General features: G+C 50.9%; 1 protein-coding gene across 10 annotated transcripts in view; it reads right to left on the reverse strand.

The window, feature by feature from the left end:
• PYROXD2 (pyridine nucleotide-disulphide oxidoreductase domain 2) overlaps positions 1 to 22271 on the reverse strand; it is a 36388-nt gene extending 14117 nt beyond the window's left edge. For 6 of the 10 annotated variants that reach the window (XM_007963801.3, XM_007963798.3, XM_007963794.3 and 3 more), the window contains exons 1-8: positions 22054 to 22269; positions 17946 to 18049; positions 14984 to 15077; positions 13773 to 13846; positions 5646 to 5801; positions 3376 to 3529; positions 1460 to 1521; positions 1265 to 1362 (exon numbers count right to left, since the gene is read on the reverse strand). In XM_007963801.3, the coding sequence (XP_007961992.3) occupies positions 1265 to 1362; positions 1460 to 1521; positions 3376 to 3529; positions 5646 to 5801; positions 13773 to 13846; positions 14984 to 15077; positions 17946 to 18049; positions 22054 to 22180 (869 nt within the window). In that variant the 5' untranslated portion in view covers positions 22181 to 22269. Of the gene's footprint in view, positions 1 to 1264; positions 1363 to 1459; positions 1522 to 3375; positions 3530 to 5645; positions 5802 to 13772; positions 13847 to 14983; positions 15078 to 17945; positions 18050 to 22053 lie in introns of all 10 variants that reach the window. The other 4 variants (XM_007963795.3, XM_007963796.3, XM_007963804.3 and 1 more) reach the window with 4 other exon arrangements.
• Positions 22272 to 24037: the final 1766 nt, after the last annotated feature.

Consider the following 24037-nt stretch of genomic DNA (forward strand, 5'->3'; position numbering starts at 1 on the left):
TAACCCCAGCATTTCCCCTGCTGTTCTGTCAGCCTGAAGTCCCTTCTTCCCTCATCGTGTGTTTCGCTAACTCCTCTTTGTCCTTTGGGTCTCAGATCAAATACCTCTTCCATGTGGAGGCTTCTCTGACCCTAGGCCAGGCTGTGTCCCGGCTGCACCTCCTAGCATCACACTCACACCACTTCATCATCATCACTCGCTCTGTGTCTCTCACCCATCAGGACGTCTGCTCCACTCACTACCGTATCCCCAGCACCTAGCGAGCGCTCATCCATATTTGTTGGAAGAATTAATGAAGGAACAAATTACTTAAAGGCACATTTCACAAACTGAGCACTGGCTGAGCCTCCCAGAGATCCCAAGAGAAAAGGGCAGGAGGCCCCAGCTGGAAGATCCATATTGGCTGGTAGATCACAGCTTGGCCAACGTGTAGCAACTGCTGCCAAGCCCCCGTCTCTATGGTCCTGGGGGAATTTGGGGCCGGCTTAATATGTGTTGAAAAACCACTTCCGAGGGTGTGCTCATCCCTTGAGAGAAAAGCCACGTCGACAGCTTCTAGCTTCTAGCTTCTAGCTGTATCTTCTGGTGCACTGGAAACGGCCCAACCCTTGGCGGCATTCTCCATCCCAACACACACACACACACACACACACACACACCCCTCCATTCCTGCTTCTGTGGGGGCTCATTAAGTCAGACCACACTGCAGGCTTCGCTGTGTCTGCCTGCCACCTCTCGGACTGGGCTGTCAGCGCACACCCGCACTCAGCAAGAGAAAGGCAGCTCACTGCCCAGCCCGAGGTGTCTGTGTGAGTGTCCCGGAGCCCAGGGAAAGGACCGGCGGCAGGGAAGGGAGAATGGGTGTTTGCGGGAGTGGAGAGGTGGAAGAGGGAAGGGAAGAGGAGAGAAAAGAAGATATTAATGTTGAGATACCAAGCGGGAGGTGGGAGAGAGGCTATTCTTAGTGAAGCAGTAGGGCACGGTCACTAAGAAGGAAGATTTTGGGGAGTCAGACACCTCGAGCTGAAAATCAGCCTGGCCACTTGAGTGGCTTTGGGCAAGACACTCCCTTCTCTGAACCGCAGTTCTCAGATGTTGCTCTGAAGGTTAAATGGATCGTGTGTGACGTGCCTGGCTCCATTCCTGGCTCACTGGGTGAGCTCTGTTAAGTGGCAGCTGTTGCTGCGGCCACTGCCACTGTTGTCCTCACTCCTGTTGGGGAACATGCCCCATTCCTGTGTCCCGCCTCACCCCCCTCACTCACCCACTCCCCGGAGTGCGGGGACTTGCCATGGCTCCAATCACAGCATCTGTGGCCAGAGTGGCTTTTAGAGGCTCAGACTCAAACCACTGATCCAGCACCTGGACAGCACAACAGCAGAGAGAAGGGCTTAGGGGCCTCGATGGGAGGAGGGTCCCCTTGCTCCCTGGTTGGGCCTGACGCTGGGGAACCGCTCACCTTGGTAATGGGAGCTGTGAGGACCTCATAATATTGGGGAAGCTGGGCTCCTAGGATGCGGCCTATAACAGAAGATCCACAAAACAGAAGTTGAAACAGGTGACAGGGAAACCCTCCGACCTGGCCTGTGGGATAAAAGATTGGAGGAGGCCGAGACTTCCTTCGGGGAGATGGTATAGCACAGCCAATGCAGAGACAGACCCAGCTTGAGTTCCGGCCACACCTCTCACTAGCAGTGCCTGGGACACATTTTTAACATCTCTGAACCTGATTCTTTACCTGTAACACGGGAATCCTGTTTTATACACCAAGGGGTAAGGTGAGCATTAAATGAGCTAGGTAAAGCATTTGCAAGTTCATAGGCATTTAATATGTTTAATCAGTTAGCATTATGTTTTGAAAATTTTAAACTTCAACCTTATTCCCTTATTTTGAACTCCAGAAGGCCCATATCCTGGGAGGTAGCTGGCCTGGCTGATCCATTCCTACAACCCTGATTCAGATCATTTCAGAGTAACTAGGCTTTAAGACCTTCAGGATAGAAATCATGGTCTCTAGCCTTATAGCACCCAGGCCTATCTTAGTGTCTGGCACATAGTAGTTGCTCAATAAATGATTTTTTCCTGTTTTTCACACAAAGCTCCCTGGACTGGTTATCTGAGAGGCAGTGTCTCCTTTTTGCATTTGTAATAGATTCCACTGGCTCCACACTCTTTGCAATGTATAAGTCTGCAGTGTCTCCCAACCCACCACAGCTTGGTTAACCTGCCCGGCTCCTTGACTCTGGGTTCATCCATGTGACTTGGCCAGCCAGTGGAATGTTTGCAGATGTGACACAAAGCCAGACCTGAAACAGGCCTGTACATTGGGGCATGCCCTCTGTGCTTGTGCCACTGATGTGAAAAGTCCACGCCCAGATCAGCATGCGCTTCTACAAGGAGGGCGGGAGGTACCTGGAGCAGAGCTGCCTCCACTGAGCTGCTGCAGACACAAACACATGCCTGAGACCAGACCAGATCAGCTGAGCCACGAAGACATGTGGGAAACAAGCAATTTGTCTGTTTGTTTGTTTTTTCTAGGACATAGAGGCTAAACTGGTCTGTATATCCTCAAGGAGGGTAGAAAATAATAGCATACTTGATGTGCCTTCCATTCTCATACTCATGACAGACATTACTAACTGATCACAGAACTTCTCCTTGCTGAGCCCAAATCTAGCATTCTTCCTGTATGGGAGCAGTACTTCAAATCTCTTGGCCCCCATATCTTATTCTAGCCACGACCATGATGCCAAACTCCATGCAGGCTTTGATCAGCTTCACAAAGGCAACTCCACAGCATCTCACTTCAGTGCTGAAAAGTAAGCCTCTCTACTTCTTCCCTAGGGCACTCATGCGAACCCACTTGGCACCCACAGACGCACAGCCCAGAAGTGTGGGAGACAATGCCCTGTGAGGCAACCCTTGACCAATGGGAGATAGAACCCAATGAATAACTATTTCCCTTTCCATCTCCCGAGAAGGTTCCTCAAATGCATTTCATAAAGTTTCCCAGAGGGCCCACACAGGTCCAGCATCTTGTCACCCACAGTGTGGCTAGTATGATCACACACTCTGGTATTGACTCTTTCTCTGTCCACTCTCACCCCCACTTTCTCCTATTTTTGTGCCTTGGGGTCACCCTTCCAAATGAAGTACCCATGCACAAGCCTTGGTCTCAAGCTCTATTTTAAAGCGCATCAGCCTAAGATGCTCTCAACAAAGTGCTCCAGGCTGCCCGTAATTGATCACAGCATGTTAACTGATCCCAGGTGGCAGGTTGCCATGGAGGTTCAGGCTTGTGTCTAGACATTGAGACAATGCGCTCACCTCCTTGAAGGTCACTCATCATGCCCCGGTGCCTGCACTTGCACTTACCTGCCTTCAGCAGGGGCTTGAGGGTGGACAGCGACTTGATCCTTTGCAGCAGAGAGCCACGCTGGAAGGCCGCCATGTCCACGGGGGCCGCATCCAGCAGAGGGTCAATGGCTAATGCCAAGCGATGCATGAACTCCTCGTATCTGGGAAAGACCTGGAACAGAGCTCTGCATCAAGGCCCCACCATCCATATCCCTCCCCTCTATGCCGTCCCCATATGGCCTGTCACCCCCACAGCTTGATGGTTCCTCAGGCCTCATTCCCCGCTGTGGCTCGGCTTGGCTCTGTTGAGCTCCCCCAGTTCCAGGTCTCTGGGTTAACATCAACACCAACAAGAGTACATGGGGTGGAGGTGGGGGTGCTCAGGAGACCCTGGGCGATAGGAGAGCCACCAGGAGTGGCAACAGGGACAAGGAGCTAATGCTGGCCAACACAAAGTGTCACCCACAGAGAACTGGCAAGAATCTTAGGGCATGGTCTCTGCGATAAACCATGAAACCACTTAGAAGTTTCTTCCTTCTGTCATTTCTTCTTTTTTTTTCTCCAAGATGGAGTCTTGCTCTGTCACCCAGGCTGGAGTGCAGTGGTGCGATCTCGGCTCACTGCAACCTCTGCCTCCCAGGTTCAAGTGATTCTCCTGCCTCAGCCTCCTGAGTAGCTGGGATTATAGGCATGTGCCACCATGCCCAGCTAATTTTTGTAGTTTTATAGAGATGGAGTCTCACCATGTTGGCCAGGCTGGTCACGAACTTCTGACCTCAAGTGATCCACCTGCCTCAGCCTCCCAAAGTGCTGGGATTACATGCGTGAGCCGCTGCACCTAGACTGTCCTTCTGTCCTCTCACATATTACTGGTAGAAGTTAGACCTTTGCCTGTATTCTTTTCCAGTCTGTAGGTCTCCCACGCCGTCTCATCACCCGCAGTCACAGAAGACTGCCTCTTCTCACCCCACAAGCTCCCACGTCAGAATCCACTTTCGAAAGCCTAGTTTCTGACACTCACCTTCGCTGCCTCCGGTAGCACAGGCTTCTATCACTGCTCCTGTGCCCACCAGGGAAGCCTGATTCTTCTTAGCCCTGGACTTTGCATTTTGGTCTATCTCTACCCATGGATAGACCCATGACATTTTAATAAGTGTTACATAAAGAAAAGTTCCATGTTAAAATACATTTGAGAAGTCTTGGTAATCCCAGCTACTCAGGTGGCTGAGGCAGGAGGATTGCTTGAGCACGGGAGGCGGAGGTTGCAGTGAGCCAAGATCGCACCACTGCATTCCAGCTTGGGTGACAGAGTGAGACCCTGTCTTAAAAACAAATGAAATAAAATAACAAAATAAAAGGCTAAGCTTCTCAGGTGATTCTGATCATCAGCCAGGTTTGAAAACTGCTGGTGGAAGAGACATATAGGCTGTGCATCTGTGGTTCTCTAAGTTTTACCCAGTAATAGATTAACACAAGAAAAGCAATGTACATGGGTTCTATTAACCTAGGTTCTTCTTATGAAAATGTCTCCACTGAGATATGATTTAATGCTACACCTCAGCTTGTATCCACGCTTGGTACAAAACGGCCATTCAAATAATCTTCCTATGTCCACAGAACCAACTGTGGCAGGGCCCTTACGGAACTCAGTGGCTCATCTAGACAAGGCCACCCAGCAGGTTCCTAGAATGCAGTTCCGAGGGAAAAAAAGTGCATTCTCCATCCGACATGTGCTCATCCCATCACCAGAGCTGCACACCATCATGGACACTTTGTTGCCTTGGGTAGTCAGGAGGGAGCCTTGGGATGCCACATTGAATGAATATTTAGAACTCTCTTGTCCTAAGTTCCTGATTCAGTTGATTTTATCCTTAATTTTCTCTGATCGTCCCTCATCTTCCTTTCTGGCTTTCATGTGCTTTAATGTGGACAAACACTCGGAACTCTGTCTGAAAGCTGGAGGGGCATGAAGCACTTCCCGGTGTAGGAACACGCCGGTGCATTTCCTCTTGAACTCACCATGCACAGCCCCTCTGACAGTGGCCCCATATTGAACACACGCAGGTGTGCGGGTCTTCCAGTCCATTGGTCTTAATCAGCATCCTCCACCCGCTTCTCTTCGCAGTGCCTGAGATCAAGAGCTGCCACCAACTGGAGCCCTCCTAGGAATGTGAGGTGGCCTGGCCCAGTGCCCATGACCTTTGGACAATTGTTCTAGGACAATCCAACCAGGCCCATCTTTAGGCTGCTGAGGGAGTAGGAGCTCAGTCACTGGTCGCCTTCCCTACCTGGGCATCCTTCCGGGAGAACTGGGCAATCTGCTTCTGGTTTTCTGCCATGTCTGTGCCCAGCAGAAGGGACCTGGGCACCTTGCTGCCCGCACCCTCTTCCAGCATGGGGGTGAAGGAGTAGGGGTTTCGAAGATGAAGCCTCAGCCCATGTTTCTGCAGAACACAAACAGCATGGCAACAAATTAATGGCTCTGTGGTCTCTGCCCGTCATCTTTTTCTCCAGTTGTGTTTGTGTGACTATATAGGTACCTGTGTGTAGATTCCCAAGTGTATGGTCCTGGTGTCTGTTTTTAAATATAGTTTAAAGAAAGCCCTCTTGCCCAAGTACCCTATGGTAGACAATACTGTATCACAGCACAGTACACTATACCATTCTATACCATACCATACATACCATACCATGCCATACAGCACCACGCCATGCCACATCATGCCATACCACACTACATCACATCACACCACACACACCATGCCATACCACACCCTACCACACCCTACGATACTATACCATGTCATATCACACCACACTACGCCATGCCACATCATACCACATCACACCACGGCACACACCTTCCATGCCAGGGACTGTACTAGGGTTTACAATGGCTACCTCACAACAACTTCGTAAGTACTGTCTTGCATCACTTAACGATGGGGATATGTTCCAAGAAATGCATTGTCAGGCAACTTTGTCGTAGTTTGAGCATCACAGAGTGTACCTACACAAACCTAGATCTGATAGCCTACCACACATAGGCTGTGCGGTGTAGCCTATTGCTGCAAACCTGCACAGCATGTTACTGCACTGAATCCCGGAGGCAACTGTAATACAATGGTATTTGGGTATCTAAACATATCTAGGCTGGGAGCAGTGGCTCATGCCTGTAATCTCAGCATTTTGGGAGTCCAAGGCGCACAGATCAGCTGAGGTCAGGAGTTCAAGACCAGCCTGGCCAATATGGTGAAACCCCATCTCTATTTAGAATACAAAAAATTAGCCGGGCATGGTGGCACACACCTGTAGTCCCAACTACTCGGAAGGCTGAGGCAGGAGAATCGCTTGAACCTGGAAGGCAGAGGTTGCAGTGAGGTGAGACTGCACCACTGCACTCCAGCCTGGGTGACAAAGCGAGATTCTGTCTCAAAAAACAACAACAAAAACAAAAACAAAAAACCCAAACATAGAAAAGGTACATTAAGAATATGGCATAAAAGGTAAGAAAAAGGATACCGTATAGAGCCCTCACGATGAATGGAGCCTGCGGGATTGGAAGCTGCTCTGGGTGAGTGGCGAGTGACTGAAGGCCCAGCACATTGCTGTGCACTACTGCACGCTTTATAAATACAGTACACTTAGGCTACAATACATTGATTAAAACATTTTCTTCGGTAAGTTAGCTTACTGCAACTTTTAAACTTTATAAACGTTTTAATTTTTAAAACCTTTTTGATTCTTTGAAAAAGACACTTGGCTAAAAACACAAACATTGTATAGCTATATAAACTATTTTCTTTATATCCTCATTCTGTAAGCTTTTCTCTGTTTTTGAAATTTTTATTTTATTTTATTTTTTACTTTTTAAATTGTTTTGCTAAAAAGTGAAACGCAAACACACACATCAGCCTAGGGCTACACGGGGCCAGGATCATCAATGTCACTGCCTTCCACCTCCACATCCTGCCCCACTGCAGGGTCTTCAGGGACAGTAACACGTGGCGCTGTCATCTCTAGAGAGCAATGCCTTCTGCTGGATCCCTCCTGACAGACCTGCCTGAGGCTGTTTGACAGTGAGTTTTTTAAATAAGGAAAACGAATACATTCTAAAATAATAATAAAAAGTATAGTATAATAAATACGTTAACCAGTGACAAAGTCATTTACTAGCAAGTATTGTGTACTGTATATAATTATATGTACTAGACTTTTTGACAACTGGCCGCACAGTAGGCTTATCGCCACAAACACAAGAATAATATGCTGCACTGCAACTATGACATCGCTAGGGGACAGGAATTTTTTTCAGCTCCATTGTAAGCTTACGGGACCACCATTGTATATAGTCTATCGTTGACCAACATGTTGTCACGTGGCACGTGGCTGTCTTACTATCCTCATTGTACAAAAGCAACACGAGAGGCTCATAGGAGTTACATAATTTGTCCCAGGTCACTTTAGGAGGTAGGTCTGGGTTTCAAAACCACAGCTGTGTAACTGCAAAGCCCCAGCTCTCAGCACCAGTCTGCAACTGCCCCACTTCAGAAATAAATAATTAAATTTAGAAAGACACAATCAAGCAATGGTTATGTGAAAATCTATACTTACAAGGTAGATAAATTATTCACATCAGAACATTTTATTTACTTTGCAGACTCATTTACTCCAGGGTCACTTTAAGTGGAAGTCCCCTTGATGCATTTAAAATATGATTTGATTTACAAATACTTGATTAGCACACAGAACTTTCCAAGAGCACATCTACTTCCTCAAAGGAGGCACAGATAAAGCAAAAGGGGCCTGTGCTGCCTCTAGTTTCTGCCGTCCAGAGGCTTCCTTCTCCAGATCCGTGGCCTGCTCCCTCAACGACTCGGTCTTGGCTGGAATGCCACCTTATCAGCCAGGCCTCTCCTGCACTCCCTGCGCCCTTGCCCTGCAATATTTTTCCCCAAAGTACTTGTCACCACATGGCTAATCACATATTTAGTGTTTTCATTGTCTCCCCAAGTAGAATGTGAGCCCTGTGAAGTCAGGGGCATTGTCTATTTTGTTCACTGCTGTATCCCCCGCATGCAGACACAGTGCAGTTAATAAGCATTCCGTCGACTCTGAATAAATGAATGCTAGGTTGCAGACAAGGTACGGCCGCGGAGGAGGGAAATGAGATCTGAGAGCAGAGGTTTTAGGAAAGGACGAGGAAACCAAAAACAGGCTTTTCCAACAGTTACCGCTGGAGTTGCTCCACACTGGAGACGCTTCAGGCGGGCAGGCTCGCCGTAGCTCTGGACACTTTGTGCCTCGAGGAGGTTCCCGACACCGGCGGGGGCCGGGGCCAGGAGACGGCTGGGGTCCCTCCTAACCCTAAGATGGAGACATTCTTTATTCTAAGCTGGAGAAACTTCCAGCTTCGTTCCTCTTAATGTAGTGAACTCTCTCATACCCAGGAAGCATCCTTAGTTTCTCTCCTTGTCATTCTTTTTTTTTTTTTTTTTTTTTGAGACGGAGTCTCACTCTGTCGCCCAGGCTGAAGCACAGTGGCCGGATCTCAGCTCACTGCAAGCTCCGCCTCCCGGGTTCACGCCATTCTCCTGCCTCAGCCTCCTGAGTAGCTGGGACTACAGGCGCCCGCCACCTCGCCCGGCTAGTTTTTTGTATTTTTTTAGTAGAGACGGAGTTTCACCGGGTTATCCAGGATGGTCTCGATCTCCTGACCTCATGATCCGCCCGTCTCGGCCTCCCAAAGTGCTGGGATTACAGGCTTGAGCCACCGCGCCCGGCCTCCTTGTCATTCTTGACATCCCGTAGGCTGCCTCCAGAACCTGTGCGCTTCTCTCTAAGCCACCATTTTGGGAACCGCGGCAGCGCGGCCTCGTGATCCACATGCGACCCCTCCTGTTTCCGCCGAGTCCTCACCAGCCAGCAGGCGGGCTGACCTTGGTAAAGTCACAAATCCTAGCAGTGAACTTCCTGATCACACACCTCACTGGCTTCTCGCTGCACTTGGATAAAATGCAGTCCCCGAGTTGGCCCCTGCCCCTCCCACCCCAATCTGCTGCCCTCTGCCTGTCACTCCTCTGCTCTGGCCACGCTGACCTGCCCTCTGCTAACGCCTGCCTGGGTGGGTCCATCTCCTCTTCCCTCTGACTGGAGACCGTCTGCTCAGATGTCCACATGGCTGCTGCTGGTGACCTCTTGGTATTTGAAAACCTGCTCAAATGTCACTTCCTTGAGGAAGATGTCCTTCCTGGTCGCCATCTAGGCTGGAATCTCCACTCTCTCTCTAATGCTGCCTTCTTTTCTTTTCTTCTTGGCACTTACCCTACCTGAAGTTCTCTCCCCAAGAGCAGGGTCCTTGCCTTTCCAGTTTGCTGCTGTACACCCAAGGGCTTCTCTCAGCGCCTGGCACACAGCAGGTACTCAGAAACATGGACTGAATGAATGAATAACCCCCCAAATCAGGGACCTAAGAGGAATCCAGAAGTTATTCCAAGTATAACTAATTGACTATGAATCACTTTTCATTTGATTCCAGGACTTTCTCTTCTAAATGGAGGCTCTGTCATTCTTAATGGTGTTAAATCAAATTTAGCTTAAAGCTGCCTCCTCGAATACTTAATAAGCTCAGCCTAAAGGTTTCTCTGTTCATAGTGAACTCTAAGCTAGAAGGTGGTGTAAACAGACTGTAACCTACTCCTGTGTCAATCGCCGAGTTTTGGCCAATCAAAGGGGATCAAGTGTTTAAACTGTGTTCAAATAAGACAAACGCTGAGCTGTATCCAATCCAGCTATTTCTGTACCTCACTTCCATTTTCTGTACATCACTTTTCACTTTCTGTCTATAAATCTTCTTCTACCATGGGGCTGTGCTGGAGACTTTGAGCATACTCTGGCTCGGGAGGCTGATCCATTTATGAATCATTCTTTGCTCAACTAAACTCTGTTAAATTTAATTTGGTGAAGGTTTTTCTTTTAACAATGGTTTTAATTATGTGGAGTTTGAATGAGAAGGGGAATGTTAAGTAACCATCAGATTATATCCATGAGATTTGTTCAGATTATGAAGATTTTTTCTTAAAAAAAAAAAAGAAAGCAAAACCCTTCTTTTATTTACCTCATGAGAGTACTCAGCATGGACAACTATCATGGGTGGAAACTGTTGGAAAGCGTGTGTGTGTGAAGGATGTGTGTCTAAATGACCAGAGATACAAGAGATTTTTTTGTTTTTGTTTTTTTTGAGATAGAGTCTTGCTCTGTCACCCAGGCTGGAGTGCAGTGGTGCGATCTCAGCTCACTGCAAGCTCCACCTCTCAGGTTCACGCCATTCTCCTGCCTCAGCCTCCCGAGTAGCTGGGACTACAGGAACCCGCCACCATGCCTGGCTAATTTTTTTTCTATTTTTAGTAGAGACGGGGTTTCACCATGTTAGTCAGGATGGTCTCGATCTCTTGACCTCGTGATCCGCCCACCTCAGCCTCCCAAAGTGCTGAGATTACAGTTATGAGTCACTCTCTCTAAGAGCAGGGTCTGGTCGGTACAAGAGATTTAAAGGGTGTGCTTCTCAAAGTTGTGTTCCGGAGGCCTCCTCTCTCAGAATGACCCGAGAATGCCATCAAAAAGACTATTTCTGGGCCCCACCACTGCCACCGAATCAGACCTGTGAGCAAGAACCCCAGGGAAATCTCTGCTTCCCCAGCAGTTTCCCAGGTCATACTCTGTGGCCCTGCAAGTTAGAGCCCTACCTTAGAGAGATTTCCAGGAGAAAAGCAGGAGCGAAATGAATAAGACTGAGTGAGACACAGAAGGTCAGTGAGAGGCGGGAGGGAGGATGGGGTTGCCTCTGGCAATGAGGTCAAGGCTGGCCCAGGGGGAGGTGGGGAAGGTAGCTTATGGCTGAAGGGGATGAAAAGCCCCCTCCACATCCCCTTCTCTGCCAGTGCAAAGGCTCTGCCCTTCCAGCCTGGATTTCATCACCCAGTGTGAGACTGCTGCAAAAGCAAACTCATTTTCTAGGTGGATGGAACCGGGAGGTGATCCAAGTCAGTGCTTGCATTGACAGCTGTGGAAACTAACACCCAGGATGGGGAGGCAGGCCCTGGTGGGGACCACAGAGGGTCAGTGGAGGGTGCTTTGGCTCAAGGAGGGGAGGAGGAGCAGCGGTGCCAAAGCTAAGCCTCACACTTTAGTTGGCGGCTCAGTCTAATTGGATATAGCCTTATAAGTGGCAGGGTGATTGAGTAGTCTCTGGCCATTGGTCTTTCTGGAGCCTCAGTTTTCTCAAGTGCCAAATGGGGGTAATAATAATAGCAATAAGTACTGAGCCCTCTGTACACTAGGGACTGTGCTGATGTAGCCTTGGGAGGCAGGTGTTGTTGCCATTCCCATCTTACAGATGAGGAAGAGAAGGCATCACATGGCGAAATCACACAGCTGGTGAGCTGTGGAGCAGGGAGGCAGACGCAGCTGGCCAGTTTCCAGCAGCTCCAGTCTCAGCCTCTGTGCACACCCCGCTGGAGCTGCCAGGGACACTCCATCTATGACCACGTTCACCGCAAACGACAAAGAGCTAGAGGCATGTGACTCTGGGTGGTATCGGTACCAACAGGCCTGAGTGCATCATAGCTCAAGAACAAGGAGTAGGAGACAGTCCGACCTTGGCTCAAATTCTCCATCACTTTCTAGCTCTGTGAATTTAACCCCTGAACTTCAAGTTCCCTGATTCTAACATGGCTCTTGACTTACAGGTGAGGAACAACTGAGATAGAACATTAAAGGTCATAGCCCAATATGTGATGCTGGTAAAGTAAAAGCTCTCCATTGTAGTTTTGGAAAGAGGATATTCCTGGAAATAGTTTAGTTGCCCTCCTGTCAGTGCCCTCCAGGCCCTCAATGTCCTGTTAAAACAAGGTGCTCCAGATGGGGTGAGTCCTGCGCGTCACAGAGCAGAACTGCTTTCTCCCTGATCTGAGCACCGTACTCCTATGAATGCAGCCCAAGGCAGAGGTTAAAGCATCTACTTAATTCACTTGGGAGCTTCTAGTTCAAGGAACACTATGACAAATACCATTTCAAATGAGTAATATTTTTTAAGTAAAGAGAATAATCAAGTGAAAATGTCTATTCTGTGATTCTTAGTCTCATAGATCAGGTTTGCCAAAAGGAGGGTCCTGTTCCCCAACATCTGCTACTATGAATAAGTGGTGCATTTACAAACTGCCTGCTGCTATGGTCTGGTCTGGACTGGAGACCAGCGACTCACCCCCATCCCTGGCTAGATTTCATCCAGTCCTGGTACCAGGATGCACATACTCTGTCTCAGTGGCTTGAAGAAGTCTCTACATGAACCAGTTAGAGCAGCCAAAGAGCTGTGAACAGCAGCTGGACATCACACTAGCTTAAAATTTTGAATTTAGAGCAAAGACGGCACCAACATGGCCGGGCACGGTGGCTCACGCCTGTAATCCCAGCATTTTGGGAGGCTGAGGCGGGTGGATCATGAGGTCAGGAGATTGAGACCATCCTGGCTAACACAGTGAAACCCCGTGTCCACTAAAAATACAAAAAATTAGCCGGGCGTGGTGGTGGGCGCCTGTAGTCCCAGCTACTCGGGAGGCTGAGGCAGGAGAATGGCGTGAACCCGGGAGGCAGAGCTTGCAGTGAGCCGAGACCATGCCACTGCACTCCAGCCCAGGCGACAGAGCGAGACCTGGTCTCAAAAAAAAAAAAAAAAAAAAAAAAAAAAAAGATGGCACCAACGTGAGTGGCAGCTGCTTGTGCAGATGGCACTAAGAACCCTTTTCTCTGAGTGGTGAGTGACAGTGGTACCAAGCAGGTAGAAGCCAATCAGCCTCAGGAATGTGGTGACGCAGTTTATAAGACAGTGGGGGTGAAGGAAGGTGAAAGGGTTGGCGGCAGGGTTGGGCAAGGTTGCGGACAAAGGTTAGTGGACTGAGAGGCAAACAGCACCAGATGAGACTCCCAGGAACCTTCCCAACAGCCCGGGAGCCAGAAAAGTCCCCAGGCCCCACTTCCTGCTCCAGCTCCCAAGAGAGGGAATCAGCTCTCAAGTTCAGTGAGGGCAGAAATGGGGCTCGTGTCCCCAGGCAGCTGTAAGCTCAGGCACCCAAGGCTTCAGATAGGTGTCCCACGGGGCCTGATGGTGACAAAGTCATTCTTCAAAAGAAGTCTAATTCTTGGATGAAATTTCCCACTTTTCAAGACACTATATGGACAAGACAAAACCCGTCCATGGGAACGCAGCAGGGAGACCACGTGGGATACACAAGACTTGGGTGGAAGAGGGAGCCCTCAGGGGTGGGCGTCACCTCGGGCACAGAACAGGGAGTCTCTGCCCAGGTTGGGAAGATGGAACTGCTTCCTCCCTCCCTGCAATCAGGCCGGGGAGGCCCTACCTTCAGCTCCAGATCATTGTAAATCTGCGGCCTCAGGAGGCTGAGCAGGTAGGACGCGCGGGAGAACTTAAACCCTGAAACCAAATCCAATGAAGACGGTCACCAGGGGTCAGCAGGGATGAGGACCATCACCGGGGGTCAGCGGGGATGACGTCCATCACCGGGGGGTCAGCGGGGATGAGGACCGTCACCGGGGGGTCGGCGGGGATGAGGACCGTCACCGGGGGTCAGCGGGGATGAGGACCGTCACCGGGGGGTCAGCGGGGATGACGTCCGTCACCGGATGTCAGCGGGGATGACGTCCATCACCGGGGGTCAGCAGGGATGACGTCCATCACCGGGGGTCAGCGGGGATGAGGACCGTCACCGGGGGTCAGGGGGGATGACGTCCATCACCGGGGGTCAGCGGGGATGAGGACCATCACCGGGGGGGTCAGCGGGGATGACGTCCATCACCGGGGGTCAGCGGGGATGAGGACCGTCACCGGGGGTCAGGGGGGATGACGTCCATCACCGGGGGGTCAGCGGGGATGAGGACCGTCACCGGGGGTCAGGGGGGATGACGTCCATCACCGGGGGTCAGCGGGGATGAGGACCGTCACCGGGGGGGTCAGCGGGGATGAGGACCGTCACCGGGGGTCAGCAGGGATGAGGACCGTCACCGGGGGTCAGCAGGGATGAGGACCGTCACCGGGTGGTCAGCGGGGATGAGGACCGTCACCGGGGGTCAGCAGGGATGACGTCCATCACCGGGGATCAGCGGGGATGAGGACCGTCACCGGGGGTCAGGGGGGATGACGTCCGTCACCGGGGGTCAGCGGGGATGAGGACCGTCACCGGGGGTCAGGGGGGATGAGGACCGTCACCGGGGGTCAGCGGGGATGAGGACCGTCACCGGGGGTCAGCGGGGATGAGGACCGTCACCGGGGGTCAGCGGGGATGACGTCCATCACCGGGGGGTCAGCGGGGATGAGGACCGTCACCGGGGGTCAGGGGGGATGACGTCCATCACCGGGGGTCAGCGGGGATGAGGACCGTCACTGGGGGTCAGGGAGGATGAGGACCGTCACTGGGGGGTCAGCGGGGATGAGGACCGTCACCGGGGGTCAGCGGGGATGAGGACTGTCACCTGGGGGTCAGCGGGGATGAAGAGGATGAAGACTGTCCCCGGGTCACTGCCCTTCACTCCCCGATGCCACATCAGAGCTCACCTGGGACGATCTCCTCAGTGACAGCTGCACCCCCGATCACATGGCGCCTCTCGAAGACCGCGGTGTTCACCCCCAGTCTCTGCAGGTACGCTGCCTGGGAAGTGGGGCAGCACACAGGGCCCTCCCTTTATCCCTCTGAAATGCAGGGCTCCCTCGGGCTGACCCGCAGACTAAGGTCCTCACTATAGGCCACTATGCCCCACACCCCACGGCCTCCCCACCCTGCTCATGCTGTTCCCGCCTCTGGGAATGCCCTTCCCTGTGCTTCCCCTTCCACTCTTGCCTTTCCTAGATGTCCTCTAAGATCCAACAGGCCTGCTCCCGCCCCTCCACTTCCCAACTGAAGGCGGTCTTCCCTCCTCAGAGGCCTGGTGCCTCGGGGTCTCACGCTGCTTCCTGCCACCCTGCCCTGGGATGTTCCTCTCCTTCAGGCAGGGCACAAGCCTCATTCCTCCTACAAGCGCAGCACAGAGAGGTGAAACTTGTGAAGGCTGACTCTTCTGCCCAGGTTCAGCCCCTCGTTCTCTCTCTGCTGCTGCAGCCCCAGTACCTGATCCGCCTGGCCTGTTTGTTCACATGCAATAATAGGGCTGATGAAAATAGTCCTGGCTTTACCCACTTCATAAGGCTGCTCTGAAGATGAACTGAGCTGGTCCCTAGACAGGGCTTTAAGTGGTCCCTGGCACAGAGAATGTGCTCAGTAAATGAAGCTGCTCATAGCAGCGCTTTATTTTGGGAGAACAAATGATGCAAGGATTTCTATTAATTTTTTTCTAGCACTTAGTGGAAAAATCAATAAATATCTGTTGAACCAAACTGGTCATGAATCTACCGATCTAAAATGCTGGCCCTGTGACCACAGGAATGGTGCCATGCAAAAGTCAGACTTTTCAAAAAGCTCCCTTGGCAACTATTATGTGCCAGAAACAGTGAGTACATTGTCTTATTTAATTTTTCCCACCAGCCAAGAGGCAGGTACTATGATTCTCCCATTTTACAGATGAGAAAACTGAGGCTCAATAAGGTTAACGGCTTGCCTCAGGCTCACAGAGCTGATGAGCAGAGGTCTTCAGAATTGAAACGAGACAGTGTGAAACCAGCGTCTATCCTCCTAACATATCCTACTGAGAAAGAAACAGCAGCCGTCACTCAGTGGCTGAGGCCTGGCACGCAAGGTAAGCTGCATCTCCTATTACACAGGAACAATCTCACAGATGGACAACCCCAAACAAGGTTTCTATAAGACTATGATAAAATGAGGCAAGCACAAACAAAAGCAATGTCTCAGTGCCATCGAGAAAATACCCAACACCCCTCTTGGCTGAAATGAGTGACTGCTACTTCTGTATCAATTACTGCTCTCCGCACACATCTCTCTCCTCCCTACAGATCAGATTTCTTGAGCTGCCCAGTTGCAGGGCTGTCCCTCCTTCCTGAGAGTATCTATTCTATGGCAATCCCTATTTCCTTAGGCCTTCCCTCGAATCAACCAAAGCTCAAATCCTGTGCTAGGTTCTTTCTAACACCTTCCTACTGAGGCAACCCGAGGTTCCCCTGATGTAAGTCCCCTCGTTGCAAGGAGCAAGAAACCCAACTAGACTAACTACACATGTGTTCCTGGTGGGCTTGGGTGAAGGGGATGGATGCCAGGCTTCCTTGGCCTGGAAACTTCCAATAATAACAGCCACCACTTGCATGTGACAGGTCCTAGCAGCAAATGATCCATTACCTTCACAGCAGCTCTGTGAGGGCAGGTGCCATTGTTCCATTTGACAGTGACTTGGAGAGGCTAAGTGACTCACCTTAACCTTCACAAAGTGGCAGAGCTGGAAGATGAATCTTTGTTTATATTAATATAAAATCAGGCCTATACTAATATAAAATTAGGCCGGGCATGGTGGTTTATGCCTGTAATCTCAGTACTTTCAGAGGCTGAGGCAGGCAGGCCACCTGAGGTCAGGAGTTCGAGATCAGCCTGGCCAACAGGGTGAAACCCTATCTCTACTAAAAATACAAAAATTAGCCAGGTTTAGTGGTGGGCGCCTGAAATCCCAGCTACTCAGGAGGCTGAAGCAGGAGAATTGCTTGAACCCGGGAGGTGGAGGTTGCAGTGAGCCGAGATCGTGCCATTGCACTCCAGCCTGGGCGACAAAGCAAAACTCCATCTCGAAAAAAAATAAAAATAAAATAAAATAAAATAAAATAAAATAAAATAAAATAAATGTTTTAAATTACTGATCCATTGAGTTACAAAATGCCCCACATAAAATGTTCAGGTAAAACTTAGACACCAGGCAAAGTATTAAGGTTTAACATCAGTCCGTTAGCACATCCACAGTTCCCCCCATATTGATATTCTAGGGCTGCCGCTGCTTCAAGAAGATGTTCCATGTTTGTTTTGTGGTTTGAATACCTTTTATGGCCTCCTGGAGGTATCTAGACTCAGGTTACAGAAGCATAGGCTAAGGATAGCTCTGGGCCGCCCAGCTCAGCTTGGGATCTTGAAGTCAGTTGTGCTGGGGACGGGGCGCTGGCCCTTCTGCTAGGCTGAGCTCCTCAATGTATCCAGGGCACACTTTGGCCACATAGCGGCTATGTACTCCAAGGTGGTACGTGGCCTGGACCTGGCTGGGAGCACAGGGCTCTAGACACAAGGGCTGCCTATGATCTGGAGTCAAGGGCCCCCACCCTGCCCTGGGTGCCCAATCCCCTGCTTCCCACCTGCTCCCATGCTATGTTGGTTACATGCTTCCCCGCCTTGTCAGCTTGTTTCTGGAAGCTCCCTGACTCCCTCCCCGGCCGTGGGGAAACCACCTTTCCCCATTAGGGGAAGGGGAGGAAAGCAGCCTGTGATGTCCTCAGCTGGCTGCAGATGTGCATTCGACCCAGCCCCCGGTCAGCGTGGGAGAGCAGAGTGTCGACTAGGCTGCCTTTTCCTTCTCTCTCGAGACCCTTATCCCACCTGCTTCTTCACTCTCCTTCCCAGGCTGCTGAGAGCCACATGCCCAGGGGCCAGTGAAGTGGGATCAACTGGGGAGGTACTCACAGCCACCAGTCCGTTGTGTCCTGCAACAAGAAAAAGGAGAGGAAAGGAAAGCATCACTGGTCAGCTGGCGGGCAGACGGACAGTCCTTGAGGAATGTGCTCACTGCTCCCTGTCCCCATGCCATGAAGATCCAGTGACCCTCCCCTCCCCTTCCCGCACTCAGATGTTGGAACAGCAGCTAGCTCAACCCCATGAAACACCAGATCTTCAAGGAGTCAGAAAAACCTGGTTCTTGCCCTGGCTGGAAAAGTCCTGCTCCCCTGGCTTGGTCAGGGGCTCTGCTGGAGTGAGGGGCTGATGCTTGGGAGGTGCAGGTGATGGTATCTGAGGGAGCAGCACGGCTGACTTGGCAAGCAGGAGAAGCAATGGGTGGCTGCATGCTGCTGCGCCAACATCCCATCTCGCATGGCAGCATCAGCATCCAGGGGAGTGCTGGTCATGTGGGTAGCTGCTGTCAAGTGTGGCTTGTTTTGCCCACATGTGGTTCACAATCGGCACAATGGTGCCCTAGGAGGCTTCATTCACATGGGTTTGTTTTTGCCAATCCCCAGTGTTCCAAAAATAAAATGTGAACAGTTCGACATGAAGTAAACATGTACAGCTTCAACATGTGCTGGAGTGACTGGCTGTGCTTCAGGGTGCCTTGGCTGAGAGGCCTGAATTTGGCCTTGGCATCTCATGTTCCACACCAAGGCCCTGGGTAACAAGTGCCTCTCCGCTCTGATAAGCTCAGAATTACCTGGGAGGCTGTGTAAATGTCGACTCCCAGACCCCCCTACCAGGAGTCTATTCAGCAGGTGTTTCACAGAACCAAGAGTTTCATGAGCTAAAATTAACTCTGACCACATGAGAAGCACGTGAGAAGCTAGTTGGTTATAGTTCATCTTAAAAAGTGCTGCTTGACATACTCTTTATTTGTATGGGCTTTTGAAAATGTTCATAAGAAAGTTTAAACAGTCTGCCAGCTGGGACTCATGAGCAGATGGAACCTGTCTCAAAGACATGCAACAAACTAAAGGGAGACAGTCCTGGGCTCAGCCCAGCCTCTGCTGTTTGCCAGGGCGTGACCTCAGAGAGTTGTCAGCTGCCCTGAGCCTTGAGCTTCTTCACGTGGGGAACAGAGGGTGCCAGGGACCCTGCAGCGCGGCAAGGATGAGATAAATGGGAGCTATTTGTCTTTTATGGTGCTGATGGTCAGTCTTGGAAAACTCATAGTTTTCCAGGCAACTGGGTCCAGTTCAATCACGGCAGACCTCAAATGAGTAAGGTAAAGGATCCAAAGCACAAGACCCCCTCCCAGTGGCCACCCCCAGGTCTGGCTGAGCCCTCCTTGGCTTCTGGTGACACCTCTGTTTCCTTGAAGAGGACTTCAGCTGCGGGCTCTGCTAATCCCCAGACCTGCCTCAGGGGCCCCACAGCAGCCGCCTGGGCCCTTGAGAAGCTGCTCTGGGCGTGGGCTCTGTAGCTGCCTGCATCAGGCAGGGTTGGTTGGGTGGATGTGCTGACCTCCGGGAGTCACCTCCTGCCCTCAGAATGCTTATCACCAGGTACGGGGCCAGGAATGTCCATTTTAACAAGCTCCTCAGTCACTCTCAGGCACATTTAGTCAAATGACTAAATCAGAGTCATCTTCAAGGTGGCGGCCAGGTGCCAGTGTGCCTTTGGGGACTCAGGAGGTAACCCTTGTCTCAGAATATGCCACTCTGTTCCTTACTCAGGCCCAAGATGCCTTTAAACCAGGCTTCATGAGGAAAAGCTCACACACTGAGACTCACTCGCACTTGTAGGCAAGTCACCAAGGCAGCTGGTGACCTAGAGTCAACCTTCCCCATTAGGATACAGCATGGTGAGCTGTGGCCGAGCACGGAAGAAGGCGGGGGCTTCTCTGAGGCTAAGCGAGGCGCTGGAGCTGTCTCCCACCAGCCCAGGGAGTTTGTGAGCCGGATGTCAAATAGCCATTGTTAGAAACTAAAGTACATAAGCTTAGAATTAAATAAATGATATTAAAAACAAAGGTAATGAATACTCCAAACACACTACTTCCTATTTGTTTTACTACATTTGTCTGTTCCCCATGCCTTTGCCGTCATTGGCCTCTAGGTACATATCTGCATGGTGGACATGCTATACAATGATGTGCCACTGGGTATCACTCCCAAATCACATTCAGCAACCTCATCTTGGTGACAAAAAAGGCCATGGTGGGAGTATTCCCACCACCGTCATCAGCAAATATTACACAGGAAGGCTGAATTTATTGTTCTGTGGTCAGGCTTAAGAAAGCGATGGGAAAATGCTAATAATGCAAATTAAACCTAACAGCATTAGCTGTTACAGCGTGAATAGCATAAAAATTCAAGGAAATTCTAGTATTAAAAAAAATTATCTTATTTGAGTAACATCATTCCTGTCATTTAAAGAAGGAGACCGGGAGCGGTGGCTCACGCCTGTAATCCCAGCACTTTGGGAGGCTGAGGCGGGTGGATCACAAGGTCAGGAGTTCGACACCAGCCTGGCCAACATGGTGACACCCGGACTCTACTGAAAATACAAAAATTAGCTGGGCGTGGTGGCGGGTGCCTGTAATCTCAGCTACTCAGGAGGCTGAGGCAGGAGAATCACTTGAAGCCAGGAGGCGGAGGTTGCAGTGAGCTAAGATTGTGTCACTGCACTCCAGCCTGGGTGACAGAGCGAGACTCTGTCTCAAAAAAAAAAAAAAAATTAATTAAATAAAAATAAATTTAAAAAATAAGGAGAAAGGCTGGGATAGAAATCTTTGCTGTTTCACGATCGTCCTACTCTTTACAGAAAATATGGAGCACCATTCTCTTCGGAGCTACCCTCATTTGTCAGTTGCAACTATAAGTTGGCTACTGAGTTTGGCAAAAATCAAAGAAAGCCTTTGGTAAGAATCACTTGGCTAGACTGCATTTAAATTGAGAGTATTGTATTTTTATTTGTAAAATTGTGTGCAGTGTATCTTTTATTTCAATATTTAAAATAAGCATGTGTGTGTCTACATATGTATATATACACATATATGTATACATATATACATACGTGTGTTGTATATACGTGTGTGTGTATATATGTATGTGTATATATACACACACACACACACACACACATCGCACATTTTCTCCTGGAGAGGTGACTGTTGAGTATCTACCAGCTCACAACTGCTCTAGTACATAGGAAAATGAAGACATGCCTTCAAAGCTGCATAATGAGTGCCGTCTGCTTTCGGTCCCTGTCATTATCTCTGTAAGCCCTAGCTGGCAATCATGCATTTGGGGCCCTCTGCAAGTGTGAATGGAAGGCACTAAGGAAGAACCACCTGGTCCTGGGCCTGCCTCTTCCCCTAGCACACAGTAGACTTTGATACTCTTGAGCCCAGGGGTTGGCAAAGTATGGTAGGATCACTGCAGATTCACAAATGTCCCAGAGCTGCACGGCAATGGGGGCCACTGCCCTCTGCAGACACGCAGTAGGAACTCCAGAACTCAGTTCTGTTTTATCCTAACTGGCCTTTATGAAATGACTGCAGTTTCTTGTGAGGATGGGTGGCCTCAGTGGTAAGGCAGTGGTGACCAGAACTCACGGCACTGGGGGGGAGGTGGGGGGAGGGTGCTGGACTTCACTTGTCTGTTGACCCAGAGCTAGTTCCAACCCTTACAAACCACAGGCTGAGAATGTGGTGGAAACTAGGTCATTTTGCAGGAGATAGAGGGAAACCCCTGAGCTCACCTAGTCTTCCTTCGTCATTCTCCACGGAAGATCCAAGCCCAGAGAAGGCAAGCATTTGCCCCAGGCCACACAGCAGAGCCAGCCCCGGAATCCCGGGTGCCTGCCTGCCAGATGGAAGGGCTTTCCGCTGCAGCCCCTGCTAGTGTATAAACTTCTGGCGGGTTATGCCCGAGGAGAGAGCAGTGGGGCTTGGCAAAGCCTCCCCCTCCCCGCCAAGCTCTGAGCAGGGCTGCCTTCCCGCCCCTCAGCTCTGGCCCAGCCTGCTTTACCACTTTACCTGCTCCTATCACCACCGCATCATACTCAGGCTTCAGACCTCCCCCGGCTTCTGTGTGAGCTCGTCTCCAAGCTGGGAAGGGAGAGGCAGCCACAGCCCTGCAGAGACCTCGGCCACTTGCAGCCATTTCTGCCCCAGGCTGGGCCTTGCTAGGCAGGGAGTTAGCCAGAGATTTGCTTTTGTGCTGCCCGAGGCAGGGGGTGGAGCAGGGAGGAAGCAGGAAGAGGAGGAGCTGCAGTCCCCCTCCAGCCCTCCTCCACCGTGCATTCTTGGCCACAGGCCAGCCTCCTGCTGCTCTGCAGCTGTGCTGGGCCATCCGGAGGGGATGCCTATTAACCAGGCGGTGTCACCTCCAGGATGCAGGGGAATGATGACAAAACTGATAATCCACTGGGGTTCCCATGTCAGGCTGGCACTGTGCTGAACTCTGTAGGCAAAACTCCCCATTTTACAGATGAGGGCACTGAGGCTGAGGGGTTAGGGAGTGGTGGAGGCAGAGTGGAGCTCCAAAGGGCCCTCTCCTCCCCTGTGCGGCTCCCTTCTCAGTCAGAACTGAAATGCCTGGGATGGCAAGTGCTCGTGTCAGACTCTGCTCCGACTCCATGCTGAGTCTGCCAGTGCAGAGTGGTGATGCCTCTACACCCACAGGAGGCGCCCAGGGCAGCCATCTAGTGTTACCATGACCAGGGCCTTCAGACACCACAAAGGCAGCTGTGTTTGTCGTTGAGGAGCACTGGAGTCCTCTCCTAAATGCTCAAACACACCCCTCAATGAGGGCTTAGGGGCAAGTTCACTGTCTGTAATTCTCTAGGTTCTCTTCTTTTGGCACTTTGTCCATTTTCCCAGAATCCCCAAGGATTGGAGGTCACATCGGTAAATACCTCCAGCTAAAGTTCTTTCTGACCCTCCCTTAGGCCTGCCTTGAATGAGGAGCCCCTTTGTTCTCTGTCCATTACTTAGCAGGGTGTTCCCTAGGAGGAGAAAGCCCCTCGCAGCGGAGCGGAGAGTTCCCGCGCTGCTCTGACACGGCAGTGCGAAGGAAACCTGCTGTTGGTAACGAATCTCAGAACTGGGAGAGTATGTGGAGATGATCCTAAGAGGGGGTTCCGAGGACCCCTCCACACACCATGGACAGTTACCCCGCATGTGAGCATCTCTGCTAAGATCTGATTCAGGATGTCCACCCCTGTGTTATTTATTATATAGAAAGATCAAGGAGACTGGTTAAACTAGACATATCACATCCAGCCACTGCTAAAAACTAAAGGGAAATAGTAGGCGACAAAAGCAGGTGTCCTGAACACCGGTGGGCTCAGAGGATTGGAGTTTTTTCCTTTATGCTTTTCTGTATTTTCCACAATCCATGCTTTTCATTGCCATTCCATCAGATGATGATAAGGAGGAACACAGATCCAGTCACCTGAGGGGACACTTCCTCACTGCCTCCTTCTCCGGGTTTAGACTAACGTGTGGGTTCGAGCTCCCCCAACGCCTCCCCAAAGCTGTCCCCTGCAAGGGAGAGACCAGTCTGCGCGAATTTTGGCTTGAGACTGAAGACACAGAAGGCGCGGCTCCCGCATGCACAGCACAGGGCCATCTGTTCCTGTGCTGCGGTAGACGCTGATTTCTGCCACGCCACCCTCTCTGGCCCAGCACCAGCCTCCTGGCCTCAGATGAGCAGATGCTCCCAGTCCCAGGGCTCTCAGGATCTCTTGTCCTTGGGTCCATTCTGGGACAGGAACTTCTCGGTTGGAAGAGAGGGGCTGTACCCCTTGGGTGGTGGTTCTCAATCCAGGGCGCACCACGGAAGCTTTGAAAGACATCAAAGCCTGGGCTCCACGGCCACCAACGGAATCCATATCTCTGGGCCAGGGCCAGGGGCTTGAGAACCCCAGCCCCAGGGCAGACGCCAGCCGAGCGTGAAGGGGCTGGGACTTAGCAAGGGCTTATTGGCACGACAGAAGGGTCTAGAAGCACAGGCGTG

Source organism: Chlorocebus sabaeus, chromosome 9 (assembly GCF_047675955.1).
Source record: "Chlorocebus sabaeus isolate Y175 chromosome 9, mChlSab1.0.hap1, whole genome shotgun sequence".
Taxonomy (NCBI): domain Eukaryota; kingdom Metazoa; phylum Chordata; class Mammalia; order Primates; family Cercopithecidae; genus Chlorocebus; species Chlorocebus sabaeus.